Source organism: Herpailurus yagouaroundi, unplaced genomic scaffold (genome assembly GCF_014898765.1).
Source record: "Herpailurus yagouaroundi ecotype Mexico unplaced genomic scaffold, PumYag 139, whole genome shotgun sequence".
Lineage (NCBI taxonomy): Eukaryota > Metazoa > Chordata > Mammalia > Carnivora > Felidae > Herpailurus > Herpailurus yagouaroundi.
The window spans coordinates 8,320,448-8,345,269 of NW_024412394.1; the positions used below are offsets into that span (position 1 = coordinate 8,320,448).

Genomic DNA, 24,822 nt, shown 5'->3' on the forward strand with positions numbered 1-24,822 from the left:
TATTATCATAGTCTCTCGGCTATTTTGGTCACAAACTCTTATGAGGAAAAAATGACGGGCACCCCCAGTGCCTGCTTCTTTCCTCACAAACTGCTGATAAATACCAACGTATGGATATATCGTGCGGGTCAGCCAGCATCCACAAAAACAGGTCTACAAAACAGATGCAAAGGGGAGTGAGATGAGAAGTGATACCCACGATGCGCTTCTGTTACGCACTCACCAGCACGGCAGCCATTAAGCAGTCCGCCAACACCAAGTGTTGGCGACAATATGGAGAAACGGGAACTCTCAGGTGCCACTGGTGAGGAATAAATTGGTACAGTCACTTAACAAAACATTTCCTAAAGGTGCAATATGCATTGTACACCCTGTGCTCTAGCAATTGCACTCGGGGTTATCGGCCCTCTGGAGAAGGGTACGCACCGACGCACCAGGAGACACGTACAAGGATAGTCTTAACAGTGGCGCCCACGGTAGCCAAGGAAGGAAAGCAAACCAAATGCCCGCAAGTGGCAGGACGGATGCAAACGTGGTGGCAAGTGCATGCCGTGGAATGAACTGCGTGTGCAGCCGTGAACGTGGGCTCCGCGGAGCAACATGGGTGAACTTCACAAACGCACTGAGTGGACAAGACACAACGTTAGAGAACATGTTCGGCGTCGTTCTGGCTGTATCAAATTCAAAATCAGGCAAAGCTACACTCTTTTGATGAAGATTGCAGACACCGGTGGTTACGTGATAAGAAAAGGCAATTACTGATTACCAGAAAGATCAGGATAGTGGTTACCTCGGGGGGAAGGGGTTGTGACAGAGGCCAGGCTCCCCAGCTGATTTTGGAGCGCGGGCTACGTTCTGTTTCTTCCCTGGGGTGGTGGCTGCCTGGGTGTTCACTTTTACAATGACTTATTACGGTGTGCATGTATGTTTACGTGCTTATCAGCACTCGTGGTGTATTTCACAACAAAAGGGGGAGACAAGGGTGGGATACAAATAAACAGAAACAGAAGTTCTACTATTATCTTCTCACACCCGACTTTGAGAACCACTATACTTAGGCCCCACAAACTGGATGAGAATCTATAGCTAAGTCACGGGGCGGGAGTATCCGGAGATGTCCGTGGAGGGGCTCCCCCAGCTGGCCAGGGAGCCAGCTCTGGCTCCTTGCATCTCCCCACCACCACTTTTGGGGGGTCCCAGCCACTGCAAGCCCCTGGCTCCTCAAGGGCAGGGGGCTACCTCAGGCTGGGTGCCTTCACACCCACATCACTCTGCCCTGGGTGAGATTCCTCTGGGCGCCCCCCCTGCCCCCCGACAGCAGGGCTCGGAGATTCACACTGGGGAGGCACTGAAGGAGCCCTCTGAATACACCAAAAAGGAGGGAGGCAGAAAAAGAAATTAAGGGGAGAGAAGGGGTGAGAGAGCAGGAGAGAGAGAGACATACATGCATGGAGGGCCAATGTTCCACATGCAGTGGAAGTCAATGGAGGTAGAGAGGGACGAGGACGTGGGGAGCAGAGGACAGGGGGAAGAAGGGACGATGCTGGAGGCGGGGGGAGCAGAATCACTGCCCCAGGTTCCTGGTCAAGTCTTGGGGCTCAGCAACAGGGAGACCCAAAGAGGTCTGAGTGGTTGGGCCCAACCGAGCACCACATCCCCCATGGCCCAGGGCTTCCGAGTGCAGGTGGGTGGCCAGCCACCTCCCTGTGGCTCCTTCCCCCTTGCACTCAGCAGCCACTAGTCCTCCTGGAAGGAAGGACTCTGTCCAGGACTGAGGCTTCCCACGTCTGCAGAGGTGACCCCCAGGTAAGAGGACCCAGGGAGCAACAGAGCTGCCCTTTTGGGGGTCTGGAGGGTGCATAGGGCTGAGCCAAGGTCTCCATGCTTGCATGAGCCCTTTTGTAAACTCTCTAGACCAAGGAAGAATGCTTTTCAGAGCAAAGAGCATACATTCATTTAGTCTGTAATTCTATCTTAACACCAATCTGCCTTTCTCTGTCCTCTGTGGTTAGTGAAATTCCCAGTGAGGCTGTCAGCTTTGAGGGAGGAGCTGTGTTCTTATTCCCACCGACCCTGCTTGGCCGGCACAGTGTTAGCTACCCAGGAGGTGCTTAAGGCCACGGGGTGCCAGAGAGCCTCCCTCACGCTCCCCAGGCCTCAGTCCTCTACTCTCCAAAATATAGGGGTAGTAGCAGCCAGCTGGCCACTAAGCCTCCCAGCCCCACAGCCCCAGTCGGCCCACGGCAAAGCCAGCCAGCACCATGCTTCAGGGGCAGCTGAGAACACACCTGGCTAGAGCCAGGAGAGGACAAGACACAACAGGGGCGGGACAGGATAGTGTGTTACCTCCTGGCCACTCCATACCTCTGTAGGGGGGCTGAGGCAGTTGCTGTCCCCAAACCAATGATAAACAAGGCAGAGGACAGGCTGTGACTTCCCTTGGCAAACAGGAGAAAACAAACCAGAGCCCCACCCCACAGACCCACTAGTAGAACCAGGGGTGGGGGGTGGGGGAGGGGTTGGCAGTGGGGGAGGGTGGCGAAGGGGGGTTGGGAGGGGTTGGGGGGGCAGGGAGGTGCTGTTGGCAAACTCTCTACAGGAAGAGACAGATGGTCAGCCCCAAACCAGAGTGAGGCTGGACCTGGATCCTGGGGAGGGCGGGGGCTGGGGGCAGAGCTCCTTCTTGTCCAGCTATGTACCTGTCCCTGAGTTTTAGTACGTGAAGCTGATACCCTGCCTGCAGGGCAGAGACCCTGAGTAAAGTGTTTGTTGTGTCCTCATTTCTGGGCACTTGATGGGGCTCAAGTCACACCCATTCACTCACTCACTCCACAAAGATTTACTGAGCACCCACTGTATACCGGGTTCTCTTCTAAGCACTGGGGATAGGGCACCTCTTCTCGCCTCCCACTGGGGTTTGCCCCAGCTCGTCCAGCTTCCAAGGAAGGAACTGCCCCAAGAGCCCAGGGGTGAACCCCCAAGGTGGCCTGACTATCTGCTGTCCTGAAGGCCCAAGTCCTCCTAGAAGATGATGGAGACACCTTTACATCCAACAGTGACACCTCCTCCTCCCTCTCCGCCTTCCCAGCATCTCCAGTCTGAGGAAAGGAGAAGGGAACAGCTGCTTTTTGTGCATGTTTTTATCATTTTTTAACTTTTTTAAACATTTATTTATTTTTGGGTGGGGGGAGAGAGAGAGAGAGAGAGAGAGAGCGAGCATGAGAGGGGGAGGGGCAGAAAGAGAGGGAGACACAGAATCTGAAGCAGGCTCCAGGCTCCAAGCTGTCAACACAGAGCCTGACTCAGGGCTCGAACCCACGGAACCGTGAGATCATGACCTGAGCTGAAGTTTAACCCTTAACTGACTGAGCTACCCAGGCATCCCTATCATTTTTTTTTTTTTTTTTTTAGCAAGAAACACAATTCAAACAGTGATCCAATACTTGCCCACCATGGGGTAGAAAAGTAAAATAACATGATGGGTGTTTCTACAGCCTCATTTCAACAAAGTCAAGGGCCACTCTGGATGCCCCCCCACCCCACCCCGTGTTCCAGCAATGCCACTCTGGCTCCAAGCACTTTTGCAGGAGGAGCTTTAGACCCTGCCCCGTGTTCTGATGACTCCTGGGGACAGTGCTGTCCTTTGTTGTCCACCTCATCCCACCGTACTTAAGCAGCAATGATTTTCTGAGCACTTGTCCCAGAGGGTCTTGTGCCAAGACCACAAGGCTGGACAGTGGTCAGTTTAATGGGAGGTGGGGGCAGGGAGGCAGAGTGGGCAAGGGAGGCCGATTACACCAGGGACTGGTGGTCACCAAATGGTTTCACAGTGGTCCCTGCCTCGTGGGACCTGGCTTCAGAAAGGAGACAGACCTAAGAGTCCCAAAGCAATCAGAGACCCAGGAGACAGAAAGCTCTTGGCTGGGTAGCTACAAAGCAGCGGGTTCTCAGAGTGTGGTCTGGGGACCAGCAACATTAGCATCTATCTCCCAAGGACTCATCCGAAATACAAATTCCAGACCTACTGGAATTTGCCGACCTACTGATTCCAGACCTACTCAATCAGGAACCCTGGTGGTAAAGCCTAGCGATCTGTGTCTTAACAACTGCTCCGGGCGATTCTGATGCCCAAATTTGAGAGCCACAGCCTTGGAGAAAGGGCATCAGAATCATTTGGGGAATTTTTTTAAACTTTATTTATTTATTTTGAGAGAGAAAGGGAGATCACATGAACAGAGAGAGCAGAGAGAGAGAGAGGAGAGAGAGAATCCCAAGCAGGCTCTGCACAAACCATGAGATCATAACCTGAGCTGAAATCAAGAGTCAGGCATTCAACCAACTGAACCACTCAGATACTCCCATTTGGGGCATTTTTAACATATTGATGCCAAAGCTCCTCCTTCAAGAATCACATGCACTAATATATATATATATATATATATATATACACATATATATATACACATATATATATATATATGATGGACCAAGGATTTGGACAGGGGGAGGGGCGCAGAGGGAGGGGCGCAGAGGAGCGTGTATCAGGAGAAGGGACCAGCATGAACAAGGGCTGGGAGGAGGAAATATGGACTATGGATTTCTGGCAAGTCTGCTGGAATTAGGGATTAATCCCCATGGCATCACATTTTACTTTAGGGTCTCTGCCATTGGGATAAAAGCCAACAAGGAGGCTTGCCCCCAAGGAAGCTGGAAGGGGGCAGGCATGGTCAGACGTCCCTTCTCCCCTCCTCCTCATGCCCACACTTAAGGGCCAGGAAAGAAAGCTGGTGATGACTCTGCCTCTTGCTTCTGCCCCTCTCAGCTACCCTCTGCTGTCACCCCCTGCCCCATCGCCCCACAGCGAAGCACTTCCTGTGGGCACAAGTCCCAGATCCTGCCCTGTTGCTGGGATATCATGGCTGCCTTCGGTCACACTGCAGCCAAGGGGATCTGTACATCTGGTGCAGAGGGGAGGAGGGGCAGGCAGCAGAAGTGCAGGGGAAAGCCATGGGTCAGGAATGGGGAGTAAGTGGCCAAGCCAGATGCTACCCAAGGAATCCCCAGGGCCAGGGCCAGGGCAGGGTGGGGCAGGGGTTCCAGAGATGCTGCAAGCATTGCCAAGTTCCCTCTGCTACCTTGTCAAATGTAGAGACCAGGTGTGGTCAACAGGGAACAGCAGGGGTTGCGGCCAAGGAAGCCACAAAGCACCCCCCGTAAGGCATTTCGTTTGAGGATGTCAGATGTGCGGTGGAATCCTGTTTGCAACCCATAGGTTTTTTTTTTTTTCTTCACTGGAGCTCTCTATGCCTCCATTTCCTCACTTGGAAATGAGAAATAAAGAAATAAATGAGCTGTAAGAGTCCATTATGATAACACTTTTTTGAGCATGACACCATTCGAGGTCCTGTACATGCAGCGTGCAGCAGAATACTTAGCCCTCACTATAGCACTGTTAGTCTGGGTGTGCAAACAGAGGCACAGCAGGGTTAAGCAGCTCGCCCAGGGCCACACAGCTGGTAAGTGGCAGAGGTGGGATTCCAAGCCAAACAGCCTAGCCCCAGAGCTCATGCTCTTAACAATCTCCTGGCTAGGTGGCACTTAGCTAGTGCTCAGTACATGCTGGCTGTGACTATGTCCCAGGAAAAACTGGCTGGTCACACCATCAGGGCCAGCCTATAGCTACAACTCTACTGAGTGGACTTCAGCAGTACCCCCTACCACACCCCCCACCATACACACACACACACACACACACACACACACACACACACACACAAAACACGTCCCTCCCTTTTGGAAGCCTCTCCTGTCCAGGTGCCTTTGCCAAAGATAGGTAGAGGGTTCACATTGGAGGGCACCCCACAGATGATCTAGGTACACAGATGTGGAAACTGAGGCTGAGAGGAGCAGGGACCTGCCCCAGACACATAGCCTGTCAGTGAGAGGACACCAGTAGGCTCACGACTTTGGCCGCGGCTCATCCTCCCTCCGTAGCTGCTACAGACTTGTCCCCACATCTGAGTAAACACGTGCCTAGTGAGGGCTTTGCTGTAAGTTAATGTGTGAGGTTACCAAGGAGACCCAGGAAGCCTGGTCTGAACTCCTCTCCCTGGGCAGGTCGGGAGAGCTCTCGGCACAGAACTCTGGTCACCTGTGTCAGCAGCTCAGCAGCACTGCCGGGAGACAGGTGCAGTCCTGGGGCAGAGGCCTCAGCAAGCTCCCACCCCTGCTCAGAGAAGGACACCCTGTTGGGGAAGAGAAGGTTGCAAGACCACCCTCTGCCCACCTTTTCGGACAGAACGCCTAAGAAACCCTGAAGTGGTCTTCTTTAGAGATTGAGAACATGGATTTTGGAGTCACTTGGGCCCAGGTTAGAATCTCTACCACTCTGAAGCTGTGTGACTTCAGGCAACTTGCTTAACTTCTCTGAATCTATGTAATGAAAACAATCATCCCTACTTCGTTCCAAAGAGCAAACACACAATATAAATGTTGGCAACTATTGTTTATAACTTTATTAGGATATTGTTCTATTAGAGCATAGAGACGAGATGAATATTCTAATATAATATCGTGTGATATTCTCATAGACACACACGTACACAATTCATCTGTACACATGTATCTAGATACCTAGAATCTCATAACCACACACACAAAACTCGTATCAATCTCACTCACCCACAGTGGAACACACAGTAACCCTATGGACTCACCATGTACCAGGCACTGCTCCACCCTGAATCCTCACAAGAGCCCAGAAGGAGCGTGTGTTTGTCTCTCTCTTTTTTCAGATGAGGATATACACCTTACGTGCATATGCACTTGCTGCATCCTGGGACGTTGACACTTCTAGCAGCACTAGAAATCCCGAACTCCCTCCCTCTGGAGCAGAGGAGGTCAACCCAACTTCCACGGTCATCTCGAGGGCAGCCCCAAGCTGGGCCCCAAGTGCTGACTGCCCTCCATCCCTAGGACAAAGGCCCAACCTGGCTTTCATGCCAGCTGCGGTTGGGGAACCCCCCTGCTGCCGGCTGCCGGCAGAAACCAAGTTGACTTTGAAAAGGAAGAGACAGAAGCCAGGGGGTGGCTGAGCCACTCCCTGTGGGGGCAGGTGCTAAGTAACTCTATAAACTCCAGCTAATGATACAATTACAGCCATAAACAAAGCTCCAAGAGGAATCAGGGCCAGAAGCCAGACCCTCAAAGGACAGCCAGGCCTGAAGGGTGGGAGGCTGAAAGGGGGCCTCAATGGCAATGGAGGTGGGCATTGGGTATCCCAGCATCCCAGGCCCCTGGATGGGCTCCTGCCTGCCCTAGCCCACCCCCTGTCCATCTGACTGTGAGTCACCCTGCCATCAGCCCTCGGAAGCCCAGCTAGTTTTCCATGAATGTAGTCTTCACCTGAGGGGATGTCCCCTGCCCCATGCCCTGCACCACTTCCATGGGAGCTGGAATAGGATTCTGACTTGTCTGCACCTCGCAGAGGGCAAAATAGCACTGTAGCTGTAACAGGCCTTGTAAACTGTAAGTAACGTTGGCCCCCTTCCAGAGAAGCGAGCACAGAGTCACCCAAACGGCACTTCATTTACACTTTCTGGTTCCCAGTTCTCCCACCCCAGCAGTTGGGGGCGGGGGGGGGGGGGGGGGGCAGGCAGAAAGAAGGTGACCAAGTAAATTGCTTTTACCCATGACTGGGTAAACTGAGGCATGGCACCAGCATACCAGCAGACTACCACGCAGGACTCTCCCCTCCATTGTGTCTAAGACTGGCCTTTATCGCTGGCATCTCTCCCCCCGACTGTGATCTGCCTGAGGGCAGGGCCTAGAGGCTGTCCACCAGGCTGGGCACGGAGAAAGCCTCAGCGCGAACAGGCTAAGGAGCCAAGAACTACGTTCTGATCTGAGCCAACCGCATCTGGCCGCCCAAGAGGAAACCAGAGCTACCTCCTCCCCCCACCCCAAGAATTGCCAGGTCTTGGGCCAGTGGAATCTTGGACCGGGAGGGTGCAGGGGCCCGAGCCCACATCGGAGAAGTATCACTAAGGGCCTGCATCGGCCTTGCCCCTTCCCTGCTCAACTAAGACCCCTCACTCAGGGTGGGGTCTGGGCGGCAGTTAACACTTCTCCGGCGGACGCAAAACCAAAGAAAGCACCGCATTCAACGCCAGTCCGAAACCGTTCGCGCCGAACAGTCCCCAGAACAGACGGGCGAGAGACTCCCGGCTGGAGTGGACTGTGATGGGAAGGGCTCCGCGGTGATCGGCCGCCAGAGAGCGGGGAGGGGAGCTCCGGGCAGTGCGGACGCGCGTGCAGACGAGCCCCGCCCCGGGCGCCCTCCCTTCTTCCCCCCCTGTGCGCGGGGCTGGGGCACGCCAGGCGGCTGCGGCGCGAACCTGCTCGCGCAAACCGGAGCAGCTCGGGGCAGCCGTGCGTGAAGCCAGAACCCCTGGCCGAGAAGGGGCCAAGGGGCGGGAACGGAGCTGACATCAACCCTCTCCCTTCAAGGAGGGAAGTGCACGCGCGGCGCCCGCGTAGCGACCCGGGTTCGGGGAGGTGGGGAGAAGACTGAACGCGGACTTAGGGGGCGGGGCAGCATGGGGTTGGGCGGTGCGAACTAAGGGAATAAGGGGAAGGGGGCGTGTTTTCCGGGATTCGGGACCTAGAAGGTGGGGGGTACTCGGGGACGGGCAGATGGCCGGGAGCTCCCGGGAAGTAAAAAGAGGGGCGCGCGGAGGGCGAGCTCTGCGCTTGGGGCTCCCACAGGTCGGGGAATAATGCAAGGAGGAGAAAAAGACAGAGCTCAGGGATACCAGGGGACGCGGGCAGCGGCGGCTTCTTCAAGACACCGAGGGAGAAGAAGGGACGGGAAGGGGGGTGGGGAGGATGGTACTTCCACCCGCCCCCCTCCAGCCCGGGGGCGTGGCGCCGCCCCGGCCCTCCCACTCCCCCGGACCATCCAGGTTGGGCCTGGCCGGGCCAGACTCGGCCCCCGCACACCTCCCGGGCCTCCGGCGCCGTCCCCCGTACCACCCGCCCCAACCGCCTCCGGTGGAGAAGGAGTAGGCGCAAGGCCCACACGTCCCTCAAACTTGTTGCAAGTTCACTCCCACGCCTCCCGCCCCTTCGACTCCCAGCTCCGGAGCCGGGAAGGCCCATGCCCGCCCCGGCCCCTCCCGCCTGGTTACATAAGGTCGCAGAGAAGCCGCCCCCGGCCCGGGCCTGCAGTGAGGGGCCGGAGGAGTTCCTGGGCTCGGCGGGCAGCGCCGCTCCGGCCATGTGCCCAACGTCTCGGGCTAGACGGACAGCGGGGCGGGTGGCGGCGCGGCGCACACACTCCCTGTCCCCTCTTCAGCCGGCACCCCCATCCACCCACCTGTCTCCCGGACCCACAGAATCAGGGCGGAGGAGCCTGGGTCCGGGGTTCCCAGCCTTCCGCTCACCCTTTGGCCCTCGGTCCCTCTCACCTATCTCTGAAGGTCAATCCGTCCGCCGCCTGTCCCCCGCGGCTCCGGCAACTTGTCCCAAGTTCAGGTGTCCGGCCCGCGAGCTGCGCCTGCCGCCCCCTCCCGGACTCCTCCGGCTCCGCGCCACCGGGAAGACCCGCCCTGCCCGCCCTTTCACGCTGCCGTCGGCGCCGCCGCCGCTCCCTATGTCCAGCCCGCGGCCGCCGCCTCCGCTGTCACCGAGCCCCGCGCCCGGCGCCAGGGCTCCCACTGTCAATCCGCACCCACTTCCCGCCGCGCCCGGCAGAGGGCAGCACACGCCCCCCGCGGTCCCGCCCCGCCCTGCTCCGCCCCTCGAGGGCCTACCGCGGTGCCCGCGGGGAAATGTAGTCCCTCCCGTCGGTTCTGCCAGGGACGCCGGGATTTGTAGTCCCACTCTGCGGGCCCTGGCCTGGGTACGGGGGACTTGGCATTTAACTTGGAACTTATGTCGCACTTCGTTTCTGCCCCTTTTGCAAGTTTTTTTCTCTTCTCAGTCAGTGATGCCACGCACTCCAGCTCCCTATGTACACCCTGTGGCCTCTCTGACCCCAAGGAGAGGCCTGCAGGAGGCTGTCTTGCCTGGAGTCTAGGAAGGATATAGGGTCCCAGATAGTGTGCTGTTGCTATAGAAACTACTGCATGGCAAACCTCAGTTTCCCTCATGTTTGGGAGTGGAATGCCAGACTTGGATCTCGTGCTTTCACCCCTGCACCTGAACATAAGGGACAAGGCTGGGGTCAGGCTGATCAAGGACAGCATGGAAACATATGTCCAAGGAGCCTCCCTCCCTCCCATTGTGAGTTTTCCAATTATACCCCTCCTCAAGCCTCATCAGTCCTACCTGGCTGGTGACCCCCACCACCATGCTACAGGGAAACATTTTTCAGATCTGCTTCATATTATTCCCCTGTTGGAAGTTACATAGCTCTGAGCTACCCTTCTCTGCTTTCCCCACTTCCTCCTCTGCCCAGTACCACGTAGCCCCAGATCTGTGGGTCTTTGGCGGGTGGCTCCTAAGGAGAACAGGAATGAAATCTAGAGGGAGAAAACATCTCTTGTTCACTTCGTTACAACAAATGGGCTTGATTCCCCGGTGATTCCAAGTAGCTATTGCTCTTGTCCACAATTAAGGGCCAGCCCTTCTTCAAACAGACCCTTGGGGCATAAGGGTCTAGGTGTAAATATGATCAGTTTCACTCAACCCAGACCTTCTGACGCCCTCTTGGAAACAGGTTCTGGTAGCATCACCCTCCTCCCGGAAGGACCCATGATTGCCACGAGTGCACACAGGCATCCAGCATCTCTCAGAAATTCCCAGTGCAAACCTGATCACAGGTGAGGAGCCAAAGGCCTAGGTGTAGGATGCATTGGAAACCCCAGTCACAGTGCTAGAAAACTTGCCTGGGGTGATTCTGGTGGTCATTCGGTCAATTAAGTCAGCGGAGCATTTTGGGTGGTTGGGGTAAGACCCCTTGACCCATCACAAAGGAATGCCCTGCTTCAATGTCAACTACCACTGTCTTCTCTCTCCAGAGACAAGCTGTGAAGAGACTCCAAGCTCTGAGCGGTAGAGGGACCATTCCCCGAGCCCTACCTCATGCCCCATCCCTCTTAGAATCTCAGTAACCCTCCTCCCCCCTCCCACCCCTGGCCACCACAAACCTCCTAGCCGCTCAGGGAGAACATGGTCCAGTAGAGGCAAATCTAGGCCTGACTCCCACTCTTCCCCCCCCAATCTTGTGATAGGAGCTGCCTTACAGGCCACAACTGCCCTCTAAAAACAACACGCTGGCCAACATGGAAAAGAACTATTTATTATGAGAGAAAACCCAAAATCTAGAAAAAGAAGGCTGAGTCCAGAGAAGAAGCACACAGAGAAGCTTGGGGTGGGGGATCTAGAGGAAGAAGGGAGCCCAGGCGTCCAGGCACTCAGTCTAGGCGGCAACGGCAAAGCCCACCCTCTTGTTGCCAATGTCGAAGATGGAATAGTAGGACCTGAGGAAGACGTCCCCGAGGATCCACAGGGGCTGGCCACTGCTAGAGGGCAGGTAGGTGGCCTGGACTCTAATGGCACAAATGTCATTTCCCTGCACAGAAGGGTAGCACACATTCACTCATGCATGGACAGAGCCCTGCTCAGCCCTGAGCCCCAGGCCGGGAGCACAAACGCAGAAATGAGTGAGCCAGACGTTCTGCCCTTGAGGGCTCACAGGCCAACTGAGCCCCCAGAGCTGGGGCGGTGGGAGAGAGGTCTGGAATGGGTAAATGCACACTGCGGTAACCATCTATAGTCTCCTCTCCCCAGGTTCCCCTCCGCCTCTCTTTTGCTCCCCATTTGGAGTAGGTCAGCCTGGTTGGCAAAGCCTTGAAGCCAGCCCAACTTGGCTTCCAAACCTAGCTTCACGCTGACTGGCTGTGGAGCCTTGTGTCAGTGTCTTACCCTCTCTGAACCTCCAAGTTTTCACTTGTAAAATAGAAATTAGCGCCTCCCTCCTTGAATGCTGTGACATTCCGGTGGGACAGCGTAGGCAAACAGGGCTGACCCTAGCTAGTGCGCCACAAACAACCCAGTGCCCCTCCACACTGATTAATAATAATAATAAATAACAGATGACACTCTTCTGTGTCACAGCCTCGTGCCCGAGAAGGGGTTTGGAATCGGTGGGTGGACAACGTGAGGCAGCATTGCCAGGAGCTGGGAAATGGCACGTGGTGAGGAGACCCAACGCTTCCGGCTCCCAGCCCCTCCTCACACCCCGTCACATCCCTGCAGACTTACTCTGAAGAGGTACGAGGAATATGGCAGGGAGAACTGCACACGATTGATGAGGAAGGTCAAGGTGGGCAGGCTCTGGACGTTGTTACAGTCCACCATAAACTGCAGAGAGGAACAGAGCCCAAGGGTCTCATCGTCCACATCAGAGGACCTGCCAGCCCCACCTCAGCCACCCCGGCCCTCCTCCCCCACTCGGCCCCACATTCCAGCTCTCTTGCTCTTACTCCCAAGCCTGGCAAGTGTTGAACCAGTTTCCTTTGAGGGGTGAAGCTCCAAGGAAATTTTGCTGAGTAGTAACCTCCCCATGTCCCCTCAGGACAAGGTGCCAGCCCCCCCTGAATCCGCCAACGGGCCCACAGCCCCAGACATCCCAGAGCCCCCCACCTCCAGTGCTTCGGGGCAGCTAGAAGCATGGAGGCCAAGAGTCGGGCTGTTCCTGTGCCGGAGGAGGATCATAAATGCCTCCTGGAGAGTCTCTCTAAAAGAAGGGGGATGTCTCCACCAGACGCACCTGTCCATACTGGTCCGCCTGGGCCCCTGTAGCCTGCAGAAGGTAACTCAGGTACTGCTGGGGAACCGTGAGCAGAGATGTGCCTGTGTCCACGATGGCCTCGCAGCCCTGGGAGCACCAGCCGGTGGCATGGCCACCAATGAGGAACCTGAAGGTGAAGAGACGAACCCCCTCAGCACCCCCAGCTCAGGGCAGCTGGGAAGTGGGCTTTCCCCACCACTGAGGGACAGACAGCTACAGCCATAGAATCAAGGTGCACCTCAGACAAGTAGGACTCTGCAGAGATCAATCCAGCCATCCCCCTGACCTACACCATACCAGACTCTACCCAAAGCCACCTAACGGGTCATGGAATGTCTTTCTTACCAGTTCCAAGGAAGGTTCTAGAAACACCGAAAGCCGGGGTCACTGATTCTTTGTGAGTACGTTGAGTACGTTGATCCCCCCACATACATCCCAGTTTCTAATCTCTAAGCACATAGTGGTGGACCACAGGGTCTATGTTTGGAATTCTAAGACCTACCCTGTATGTCGTCCCCACCCCACCCCGTTTTTCCAGGCTGAGCTGGACCTTCGATCTCCAGCAGAGGACAGCTGTAGCTTTGTGGGGACAGGCCTCAGAGGTCCTCTATCCCCACCTGCCAGCAGTACCTTCCTGTGTGTGTCCATCTCTGTGTATTTGTGTGTGTGTGTGTGTGTGTGTGTGTGTGTGTGTGTGTGACATGAAATGCCTCAAAGCCTGCCCACGTGCCTGGGACCCCACCATAGACTCACTCCTCAAAGCCAATCTGCCAGTAGCGCTCCTGAGTGACAGGGGCCCAGTAAATCGGACCCCTGTGCAGGCTGTGGTCGATCCCCCCGAATATGAGAACTGCTCCTTTCTGAGGGTTCATCTGTCTGCAGAAGGCAAAGAGAAGAGTGAGTCAGGGAATGACTATGGAAAAGATTTCCTACTGAGTAATCACTCTCAGAGGGAAATAGAGGTCTTGCCCTGGCTGCAGGCTGGGGGGGGGGGGTCCCCGAGGTGGGTCTGTGTCTCCCCCTCAGATTAGGGCTCCCTGACAGCATGGCTGTGTCTCTTCCCTCAGACTGGGGCTCCCTGAGGTTGGCTCTGTCTCCCCCATCAGACTCCCCGAAGGCAGGGCTGTGTCTGCCCATCGCAATGGGATTCCCCATGCTGTGTCTACCCCTCGCACTGTGGAAGCCTGAGGGAAGGGATTTTTGTCCCCCTTTTTGACTATAGCTCCAAGCTGAGCCCCTCAGCATTCCCATGCCTCAGGTTCCAGATACCGCTGCCCCACAAGGCCCTGCTTCAGAGAAAGCCACTGGTTGTATAGGTTCCCTGTGCACACCCCTCCCCCCCACCCCACATGCCCTTCTCCTGTCCCTTCCGCTTCTTGCTGCTTCATGTCATATGTCAGTGGGAGCCTGACACTGAGCCCCACTTGTCATTTTTCTACTGGGACCGGAGGGAGGTAGGTCCTTGGCAGAGAGGAAGGGAGGGTTTTTCGTGTGTGTTTCAGCCTCCCCTGGTGGTTGAACCTGAGTGTGGAATTGGACAGAGTTCCTAAGGGCTAAACTCAAAGCTAATTGTAATCAGAGGTAGAGAGTTAAAGTCCGCAACATTAGAAACAGAGTAATCTTGAAAGTCAGAGTCAAGCGATTAAACCCCAGATAGCAGATGCTGACTATCTCCAGAAGGTGGCTGACTAGCTCTGGAGAGGAAAAGAAGGAAAGTCCATTCCAGGCCACTCACCCCTGCCCCCACCCTCTGGCTCCTGGGCCATCGCTTGTGTGTTGTGAGGAAAACAACTTGTCAGGGGCAAATGATGAAGGTAGACCAGAAGGCTCCAGGACGTGGCTAGAACAATAGATCAAAGGAGATGAGGCCATCGATTATTATACAAAAGAAGTGTCCAGGTAGAAAATATTGGCTCAGAAGGCAATGAGCTAATGGAGGCTCTGGGCAGCAGGTAAATCCAAGATGTATCGAGAATCAGCAGCCACACTCAAAGCTAAGTTCACCCAGAAGAGGGAAAGATTCTGACCTGGACTAGAGACGCAAAGAAAAGTCAGAGTGGGCTGGGGACAGACGCAGGGATGGGGGAAAGGGTGTGGAGTGAGGGACAGTTCAGAAGCCCAGGAAGAAGGGGCGCCTGGGTGGCTCAGTCAGTTAGGCGGCCGACTTCGGCTCAGGTCATGATCTCGCGGTCTGTGAGTTCGAGCCCCGCGTCTGGCTCTGTGCGGACAGCTCGGATCCTGGAGCCTCCTTCGGATTCTGCGTCCCTACTCTCTCTCTACCACTCCCCCACTCATGCTGTGTCTCGCTCTGTCTCTCAAAAATCAATGTTAAGAAGCCCAGGAAGAAAACGCTAGACACGGGAGTAGCTGGAGCCATTCCCTAATGGGAGCCCTCCAAACCCCAAAGCATTGAGCCTCACCCTTTTCCAGGGTCTGGGGGAAAACGGAGGGAGTTGCCTGGGAACTAAGGACACGCAAGCAGTTTCTTACCTGCCCAGGTAGAAGCTGAAGACTGGGCTGGAGAGGACGCCTGCCCGCAGCATGCCCTGCAGGGGGGTGGTGGTCCTACCCTCTGCCAGGGAAGGGAAGGCCAGGCCCATGATGCCATCAAACTTTGCATGGAGGAAATAGGGACTTGGCTCATGCTCACTCAGGCCAAACTGCTGGCTGGGAACCTGGATGCTCTGGACCTGGAGGGGGCGCGGGGGATGAGAGGTGATAAGTGTAACTCTACCCACCTCCCCCCCGCAGAGGCTCCCTTGAGCATCCCTCCATCGCCTTTGCCCCTTGCCTTCTTGACCGGTCTCACAAGAACCACTTTCACTCTCAAACGGCCTCACTGAGCCCTGCCGCCCCCCCCCCCCCGCCCCCACCCTTCATCTTCCCCCAGCTTTAAGCCTCTTAAGGAGAGGACCAGGTGTCCTGGGTGCCTGGCACATGATGCAGTCAGGGAGGGCCGGGTGACTGCACGAAGGAGCCCCGGGGGGGTACTGATTTCCCGGCCTGTACGCAGTAAAGCACTAGGAGTTTTCCCATATTTTCCAGCATCTCCATCTGACCTCCCATGAGACGGTGAGGTCTGTGAGGTTCCAACCCGGCTCAGAGCCCCAGGGACAGTCCCCACGTCCCGGGGCAGGGAGCAGCCTGCCACGTGGCTCACCCTTAGAGTGTCATAGCCGTAGATGCCGCGGAGGCCGCCACTGCCGTATCGCACGGAGAAGATCTGCCCGTTGCTGGAGTAAGTAGAGGACGCGTTGGAGTTGAAGTGGGAGTGACCGGCTGCAGTGGGAGGGAGGGTTTGGGGAGGCAGGCTGGCAGGGGGAGGGAGGTCCACCTCTGTCCCAGCCTGTGCTCACATCCTGGGGCCTCAGCATCCCTGGCCACGGAGTCAAGGGGTGGCCAGCCAAGGGGGTTCCCAGCATTGGCCTCAAAGCCCCCTCTGATTTACAGACCCTTGGGGTGCCCTTTGACCGTGACCCTCCGGGGCAGGATGCATAGAATCCCTCTCCACCTCCCTGGTTCCCTTTCTATCCCCACCCCACCCCCATCAGCTGTAGGGGCAGGTGAACCCCAGGGCATGCCGCACTCCCCCCACCCTCGCCCCATCAAGAAACTGGTCATACCAGGAAGCTGAGAGATTAGGAACAAGGCCAACGAGGCATTCTTGGGAGAAAAAGTGTCAGGACCCACACCCCAAAGCTCTGGCAGGGACCAGGGCAGCCTTAAGGAGGGGAACTTGGCCTGTCTTGAAATATAACTGCAAGGGGGTGCCCGGGTGGCTCAGTTGGTTGAGCGTCCGGCTCTTGATTTTCGCTCAGGTCATGAGTTCACAGTTCGTGCTATCAAGCCCGGGGTCGGGCTCTGCACTGACAGTGTGGAGCCTGCTTAGGATCCTCTCCCTCCCTCTCTCTCTGCCCCTCCCCTGAATGCTCGATCTCTCTCTCTCTCTCTCTCTCTCAAAATAAATAAATAAAAACATTAAAAAAAAAAAAAAAGAAATACAACGACAATACAGGGACCACATCCTATACTGTTGTCCCATGTGTCTAGGGAGACTCTCAATGAGAACTTCGTGAAGAGTGGAGAGAGTGGAAGAGAAAGAATGTTGTAGATGCTGGTGGGAGGGAATGGCCTTATCTGCAGTGAACAGAATGGAGCAGAGAGAAGTGGGCCGGATGCGTGGGTGAGAGGGAAGGCAAAGTAATCACCCAGCTCCACGGCCGGCCTCTTCTCCTCTCTGTCTTGCACACGCCCCTTGATCCTGGCCAAGTCCCTGACTCTCAGGATTGAAGTGCCCCGGTCTCACAGTCCCTCACCGGCCACCTGTCCTTGCAAGCCCAGCACTTACCACAGGCCTGGCTCTGGCAGTGGACAGAGGGCACCCACAGGCTGGAGGAACCAGTATCAAAAAGGACGAGGAAGTTCTGCGGAGGAGTCCCAATGCTGATCTCACCAAGGTAGAGACTCTGGGGGGGGGGGGGCATGGGGCAGGCTCTTAGCTCTGCAGGGATCCAGGGACCCTCAGGCCCAGCCAGACCTCCATGGACAGAGCCCCTGCCCTATAACCCACACCAGAGGGAGAGGCCCGAGCCTAGCTCCCGTACTTTCCCGGAACACAGAGCCCTTCAGGCCAGTCTGACAGGCCCCAGGGGCTTTATGGGAGGGTGCAAAGTAGATGGTGCAGCACACCCCCAGGGCCTGGCCTCAGACTTTGCCGGTAGAGAGAGGGAGCCCCAGGGAGGGCGTCAGGACTCACCTCCAGGAAGGCCAGGGGCTCGTAGACGGCACTGAGGTTGCCAAAGTGGTACTTCTGCACAGGGTCGTGCTTGGGGGTCCTCAGGAACTCCCCCAGTAAGCCCTTCTCCTTCATGGTCTCCCAGATGGACTCTCGTTTGCTCAGGGGGACTCTGCAGAGGGACTGGGGTCAGGAAGGGGCCTCCCTCATTCCTACAGCACCTCTGATGGTCCCAGTCCCTTCTCCCCCCTACCCACCCGCCTCTCCATCTCCAGCCACATGCCCCAGACTCCCTGCTCCTCTGTCCCGTGTGCCCATCTGCTCTGGCTCCAGCTCTGGCCCTTTCTCTCTGTCTCTGTCTCTGTCTCTTTCTTTGGGTTTATCCCTCTGTCTCTTTCTCCCTCTGCCTCCCTCTTTGCCTCTCCCTCTCTTCTTTCAAAAATCTTCTCAGGGGGCGCCTGGGTGGCGCAGTCGGTTAAGCGTCCGACTTCGGCCAGGTCACGATCTCGCGGTCCGTGGGTTCGAGCCCCGCGTCAGGCTCTGGGCTGATGGCTCAGAGCCTGGAGCCTGTTTCCGATTCTGTGTCTCCCTCTCTCTCTGCCCCTCCCCCTTTCACGCTCTGTCTCTCTTTCCCAAAAAAAAAAAAAACTTAAAAAAAAAATTAAAAAAAAAAAAAATCTTCTCAGGACTTGCTCCAAGATTCAGAAAACAAATACCTCCACCCATGCCTGCCCACATCTCATCTCAAGGCTCCTCATCCTTCCCTGGCCCTCTGTTCTCAGGTATCCCATAAATTCCTTCCCAGAAAGGGGAGGGGACTTCGGCCATTACCCTTGGCAGGATATACGCTTTCTCTTTTATGTAAGCTCTGCGTGCAACGTAGGGCTTGAATTCAGGACCCTGAGATCAAGAGTTGCGTGCTCTACTGAGTACGCCAGCCAGGCAGCCCAGGATATGTGCATTTATAAGAAAGATTTCAGAGATGGCAGAGCTCCCCCCAGATCCTCTGCTGTGGTGGTCCTCAGGCACCTGATCCCGGCTGATGTGACAGAGCATGGGTAGAGGGGACAGCACTAGACTGGGACTCAGAAGACAGGGTCCCAGGTCTGCCCACACTGCTAATCCCCTAGCCTGGGGCTCATCACTGCTCTTCTTCAGACACCAGGCAATGCGGAAGTTGGCCTGGGTGGTCTGGGGCCCAGATCAGCTCTGGAATTGGAACTTCTGAGTTCTGGGCTTCTGCCCCCATCCCCTTGGCTGTCCTCCTCCAAGACCAGCTTGCTGTCATTACATAAGGGGCCTCTGTGGGTCCACCCAGGCTCGTTCCGGACTCCAGAAGTGCTGCTTCTTTCTTTTCTTTCCCCATCTGAATCCCCATTCCGTCAGGACCCCTCATTCTTCCGAAATTCTTAGCTACAGCCATTCACATTGAGCTGTGAAAACTGACGGTTGCTTGGCTCACCATCTCGACAGAATTTGCATACTGCAAACAGATTTCTCAGAGGAGCTGGAGGCATCAGTCTTTAAGGGTCACATAGCAAGCAGTGTGCAGGCCGGGAGCGCTCTGGAGGTCCTGGACGCCACGCCTCCTTCTCCCTTTCTTCTGACACCTTACCTGGCATGCAGACATCACCTTACCGCTGTTTCTGCTTCAATGATTGTGCCATCTGCGCTATAAATTTTGGGCCTTAAGGGAATTTTTAGCAAATGTCTGCCTATCCAGAAATAATCGTTCCTTTCTGCAGGAGGAAAGCAATCCTGCCATCCGGGATCTGTTTGGACAGCAGTCACCCTTACTACCCTGTGCCGGGTCCTTCTTTTCTCATCAGAGGAGAAAGCGCTTCTGCTTTTCCCTTCGCCCAAAAGTGCAACCACCAACAGAATTAAGTCTGCAGAAAGGCATGTGGCCCCAGGTTAAAGATTACAGGGGAAAACCCCAGGATGCTGAAGACAATGAAAACAAAGCCCAGGAGAACAAGAAATGAATTAGCCCGCGCAATCACAAGGTGTGTGGCCTCTGCTTTTGTTACCAGAGATAGCATCACTCACACAAATTGCTGAGATGTTTTGCAGATCCAGACCAGGGAAGGGAATGACCACCCAGTCACAGTTGATGAAACCGGACAGACCAGGGCCGGAAAGACAAGTCAATCAGTCCTGAAGTTGACCCGATCCCTGACCCATCAGAAGAACCCACGACTCTCAGCCCCCTACCCTGCGTTCAACATTAACGCCCCGTTCTCTGAGTGGTGTAACACCAGTAAAGAAGCCTATCTTTCTTCACTGTGAATGCTCAGTGTCTGTCTGTTGTAAAGGCTTGCTGTGCATCTAGTGGACAAACTCTCCTTTGGTTCAGTTGTAGACGTTTCCTGAGGGCAAAGGTTGTAGCCCCTTCTGCCTCGGACGCCCCAACCCACACCTGCTCCGACAGCCAGGCCCCAGACTCACTTGACCACTGCGGCCTCCAAGAGCTGGAGGCTGGCCAAGGCCACCACCATCCACTTCATGGTTCTTGTTCCCAGCTGGCCACAGAGGGAGAGCCACTCCAAGTTGACTGTTGCAGTGGAGGGAAGGCCCTGAGCACTCCTTCTGCCTTTATACCCCCCGGGATCGAGCCCAGTCCCTGCCTCCCGGCCCTAGGCAAAAGTGTGACCTCAATCCCGAGTGCACCCTGTGCTCCGGGTGTCTGTGGTTTCTGTGCGTTTTCCTTCTGGAGGGTGGCCACAGAGCACTTTCTTCTTCACTTTTTAATACAAGCAGAGGACACCAAACAAGTGTGCATAAGAGTTGCCATAAGATGGGCTGGTGAGGATTTCTTCTTGTCCAGGAACAGTGGCATGATGTGCGCATTTTGGGGTGAGGGCCAGAGTCAGGTAGACTGAGGGCCGTAGGGCCTCCACGGGCAAGTTTTCACATCCTCAACACTATTGCCATTTTGGAACATATAATTTTTAGGGGCGGGCGGGGAGCTGTCCTGTGCACTGTAGATGTCTAGCAGTATTCCTGACCTCTATGCACGGGATGTCACCAGCAGGACCCTAGTTGTGACAAACAAAAATGTCTCAGGGCATGGCCCAGTGTCCACCTAAGGGGCAAAATTGTTGAGCATCCCTGGTCTGGACACGATGCACTCGGAAGTCTGGCCAAATCCTGGTTTCCAGCACCCCCCAAGACCTCGTGGGATGCAATTTGGTTGACTGGGGGATGATGGGGTCGGTACCTGGGATGATGGTAATGACCATGTGGTAGTGAGGGCGGTGTTGGTGGTGACGATGACGGCAATATCCTTAGCTCTAAAGCAGGTGCTGAGGCTGAGATGCCAGTGGCTGAGGTCAGAGCTATTTGCAGCAAAAGGGGGTCAAATGGAGAGATTGTCATCATGGTTCAGCAGGTGCTGGGGACACACCCCTGATGTAAATTACACTGGCTGTTCCACTTGTACTGATTTGCAACAAAGGGAGGCCTGGGGCAGAGGCAGTGGAGGAGGGGACAGCCAGAACTTGCCTCTGTTCATTGTCTCTCTTCTCCGGCCCCATTAGACTTCCCCTGTCTTTAGCGCTCCTGAAATGCCTGTGTCCCCCAGGGCTGTCATGTGCTGCTTTTCTGCCCCTGAGTCTAGTCAACCCAGGCCTCTCTCCCTCGTCTGCTGGCCCTCCCTGCTTCCTGGCTACAAGTTTCTCATTGCCTGAGATGATCCGGAGCTGGCCCAGTGTGCACCAGCCTGGCACAAGAGAGCGCCCACTTTGGGGTGAGTAGAAAAATATCCCCGTGTCAAAACGCTCCGTGCCCCCTTGTAGCGCACACTCAGGGCCCCAAACACATTTGTCAGGCCCTCCAGCCCCACACCAAAGGCCACAACCGGGCCTGCAGACACTGACATGACCCAGCCGGTGGGGGGGTTTCTCCTTGGCCACCAGCATCCACCGTCCAGCCAGAGCCCCAGAGCCTCCCCTAGTCCTACGATGGGGGAGGGGAAGAGGGCACTAGACATCTTCCCAGGCCCGGCCCAGAATGGGATGCACCTGCCTAATTGTGTCCCTGCAGTCCCCAGGGTCCCCAGGAGTCCGAGATGGAAGGAAGACAAGGGAATGAAGAAGTGTTTTCCCCAGAGCAGGGGACCCGAAGATTTGGAAGAGCAGGCCAAAGAAAGGCATAGGTTCATTGGAATCTTGACAAAACCTATGAATACACCAGAACCTATGGGATCCCCTAAGTCTTGTGAGGCCTGCCAGACTCCCCAGCATGGGGCCACCAGGGACCATTTCCTTATCTGGTAGGACCCCAGGAGTCTGACACCTGCCAGGCTAACCTTCCCCCCAACCCCAGCCACACCACATCCCTTTGAGCATCCCTGGCCCACTGCTTCAAGCCAGGCCTCCCTTCTTGGCTGCCAGGCCCTGGGGGGTCTGCACCCCCTACCTACCCAACCTGATCTTTGACAGCTCAGCCAGTCTCCTCAGACATTCCAAGTCCTCATCTGTGTCTGTCTCAACCCCGAAGACCCAGCCTCCCATATGTGGAAAGGTCTCCCTTCTATGTGTCCAAATTCTGCTCATCCTTCAAGTTCTGTCCTCCAGAGCCAGGGATCCACAGTCTGAGAACTCCTTAGAAGTCATCTAGGGATGTGCATTGGAGGGCACCTCTTTCTACCCAGGACAGAAGCCCCCTGGCCCCGGTGGCTCCATCCGCGTTTCTCTTCTGCCCCTAAATGCTGCACATCCAGCTGACTCTCTCCCCTTGGTGCTGGATCTCACACTGTCTCAGATCAGTCGCAGTTGTTTCCTGGGATATGTTTGCCTCTCCCCCTAGACTAGAAGCTTCCAGAGGACAGAGACTGCCACTTGTACCTCCCTATGCCTGGTCGAGAGCTCAGGCAGCGCTGAACAGTAGCTGGAATCCAAGGGGTTGTCCTTGATGGGACGTGGTTTATCTCCCCCTCCCCATTATCCCAACACTGTGATTCCCCCCTCACACACACGCACGCGCTCCAAAGGGATCTTGTCAAAATCCAGGACCTGGCATCCTCTCAGAGCAATTGTCTCCCAGGACAGAGGCACTTTCTCAGCACCCTCTGGTCTCATCTCCTTCTGAGCACCACCTGCCTCAAAACTCATCAAAGGCCCCTTGTGGCTAACTGAATGAAACCCAATCTCATCACCCTGGCCTTGAGGTCACGCTGAGTCTGGTGCTTTCCTCCCATTTCCATGCTCATCTTCCACCACTAACCTACACATGCTCTATTCTCCAGCCAAAGAGACCACCTGGCTTTCTCCCAAGGATCTTATTTGCCAACCTCCATGCCTTTATCCATGCCGTGCCGTCTATCTGGGATGCCTTCCTAAGCATCTGCACCTGCAAAACCTCCTCCTCCTTCAAGAGCCAGTACAAACGCCACAAAGCCTTCCCCACTGTGCCCACCTACATGCAACCTGGCCCCTGTTATGGAGGACCTTGCCTTTCCTTCCCGTATGGTATTTATTGCGTACCGTCTTCTATCCCAGTGACTCGCCCCCTATCCTACCACCCGTAACTACAGACGAGGTCTCTCCCTGAACACGCTTCCTTCAAGAGCTCATTTTTCAGAATGTCTACAGAAGTGACACTGGTTGCTGGGAGTGTCTCAGGAACAAATGGCAAGGACCCGGGGTGCACACTCGCATGCTAATCCTTCCTCCCCGGCAGACATCATTAATCAAACGTATCACTCTTTCCCGTAGTGCTGAGCCAAGGCTCTAGGATCCTTCCCAGTCTAGCGCCCCATTCAGCCATTCTCAATCGATCTTGAAATGAGAATCCCCAAGCCCTTTAATGGAGGGTGGGTGGGGGGGGGTGGCTCCCCCCTAAATCTGACACTAAGTTTCACTTAGCGTCCTATACATACTACTTTTTAAAAATCAAGGCATCTTGAAACTACAACTCTTTGCACTGTTCCAAGTTAGCCTCTCGCTGTGAATGTACACACTTAGGTTTAACATAGCTGTAATCGGTGTGCAACACTGCTTCTGTTCTGCTCTTGTCACGAAGATTCCTGCGTACACATTTCCGTGCAGTGAGAAAAGCACGTTCTTATCACTTTCGATGGCTGTATGCATTGAGTGTGCTACCGTCCTCAATCCTGGGATTACTTAGCCCCATTAATTTGGGCTCATTCCAATTTCTCATCACTATCAATAGCACTTGGGCTCAGAATCAAATAATTATCCAGAAGAAGAGAGTAGTGAGCTCATTATCAGAGTCATTTAAGCAGAAGCTAAAGGGTATTTTTTTTTTTTTTTCAGAGACAGCACAAGTCTAGAGACAGCAGAGAGAGAGACGGACAGAGGATCCAAAGCCAGCTCCATGCTGAAAGCAGCAAGCCCAATGCAACATGGGGTTCAAACTCACGAACCACGGGATCGTGACCTGAGCCGAAGTTGGATGCTCAACTGACTGAGCCGCCCAGGTGCCCCTAAAGGGTACCTTTTAAGACGTAGTGGTTCAGGGGTCTCTTGCAGCTGGTGGAAGATCGGGCCAGGCATCTCAGTCTCTCTCTGTATTCGATCCCCTGAAATAAGCCCACACAGCTAAATGACCTCACTGCAGCCCTGGGCACAGGTGCTCTATAAGACTTTGGCAGCCTGGGTGGCTCAGTCTGTTAAGCGTCCAACTTCGACTCAGGTCATGATCTCACGGTCCCTGAGTTTGAGCCCCGCGTCGGGCTCTGTGCTGACAGCTCGGAGCCTGGAGCCTGCTTTGGATTCTGTGTCTCCCTCTCTCTCTGCCCCTCCCCTACTCACGCTGTCTGTCTCTGTCTCTCTCAAAAATAAATAAACATTAAAAACAATTTTTTTGAAGACTTTGGCAGCCTGTCTAATGAAGTTTACTTACGGCTTCAGCTGCTATATTGGTTTTTCCTTAAATTTTGTATCTATTTTATTCTTTCTTTTTTTTTTTAAATTTTTTTTCAACGTTTTTTATTTATTTTTGGGACAGAGAGAGACAGAGCATGAACGGGGGAGGGGCAGAGAGAGAGGGAGACACAGAATCGGAAACAGGCTCCAGGCTCCGAGCCATCAGCCCAGAGCCCGACGCGGGGCTCGAACTCACGGACCGCGAGATTGTGACCTGGCTGAAGTCGGACGCCTAACCGACTGCGCCACCCAGGCGCCCCAATTCTTTCTTTTTTAAATCTGTTTTATTCTTATGTCGGGAGTTTAATCAAAACTACTGGGGACAAAACAAAAAACAAATAAAATCTACTGGGGACATACTGGTCCAATTTTTTTTCAAGTTCAAGAATTTATGCATTGTA

The 24,822-nt window shown here is 55.1% G+C and overlaps 2 protein-coding genes and 1 long non-coding RNA gene across 4 annotated transcripts in view; 1 reads left to right on the forward strand and 2 right to left on the reverse strand.

Moving 5' to 3' along the window:
- TFEB (transcription factor EB) overlaps positions 1–9,602 on the reverse strand; it is a 55,764-nt gene extending 46,162 nt beyond the window's left edge. Inside the window, exon 1 of the mRNA XM_040473465.1 lies at positions 9,468–9,602. The gene's annotated coding sequence lies outside the window, so the exon portion shown is untranslated. The remainder of the gene's footprint in view (positions 1–9,467) is intronic.
- A 71-nt stretch (positions 9,603–9,673) lies between these two features.
- LOC121029437 (uncharacterized) lies at positions 9,674–19,314 on the forward strand. Of its 2 annotated transcripts, none has more exons than XR_005789730.1 (5): positions 9,674–10,823; positions 11,022–11,536; positions 12,121–12,276; positions 15,842–16,034; positions 19,277–19,314. It is a non-coding gene; the product is annotated as an uncharacterized LOC121029437 (long non-coding RNA). The 2 variants fall into 2 exon arrangements; XR_005789729.1 differs by lacking the exon at positions 19,277–19,314 and adding an exon at positions 16,847–16,966.
- PGC (progastricsin) lies at positions 11,287–20,038 on the reverse strand. Its single transcript, XM_040473466.1, has 9 exons — positions 19,980–20,038; positions 17,553–17,703; positions 17,145–17,262; positions 15,957–16,075; positions 15,287–15,486; positions 13,550–13,672; positions 12,776–12,923; positions 12,268–12,366; positions 11,287–11,575 (listed from the first exon to the last, which is right to left on the reverse strand). The coding sequence occupies exons 1-9, from the start codon at positions 20,036–20,038 to the stop codon at positions 11,423–11,425; spliced, it is 1,170 nt and encodes a 389-aa protein (XP_040329400.1). The 3' UTR covers positions 11,287–11,422.
- Positions 20,039–24,822: the final 4,784 nt, after the last annotated feature.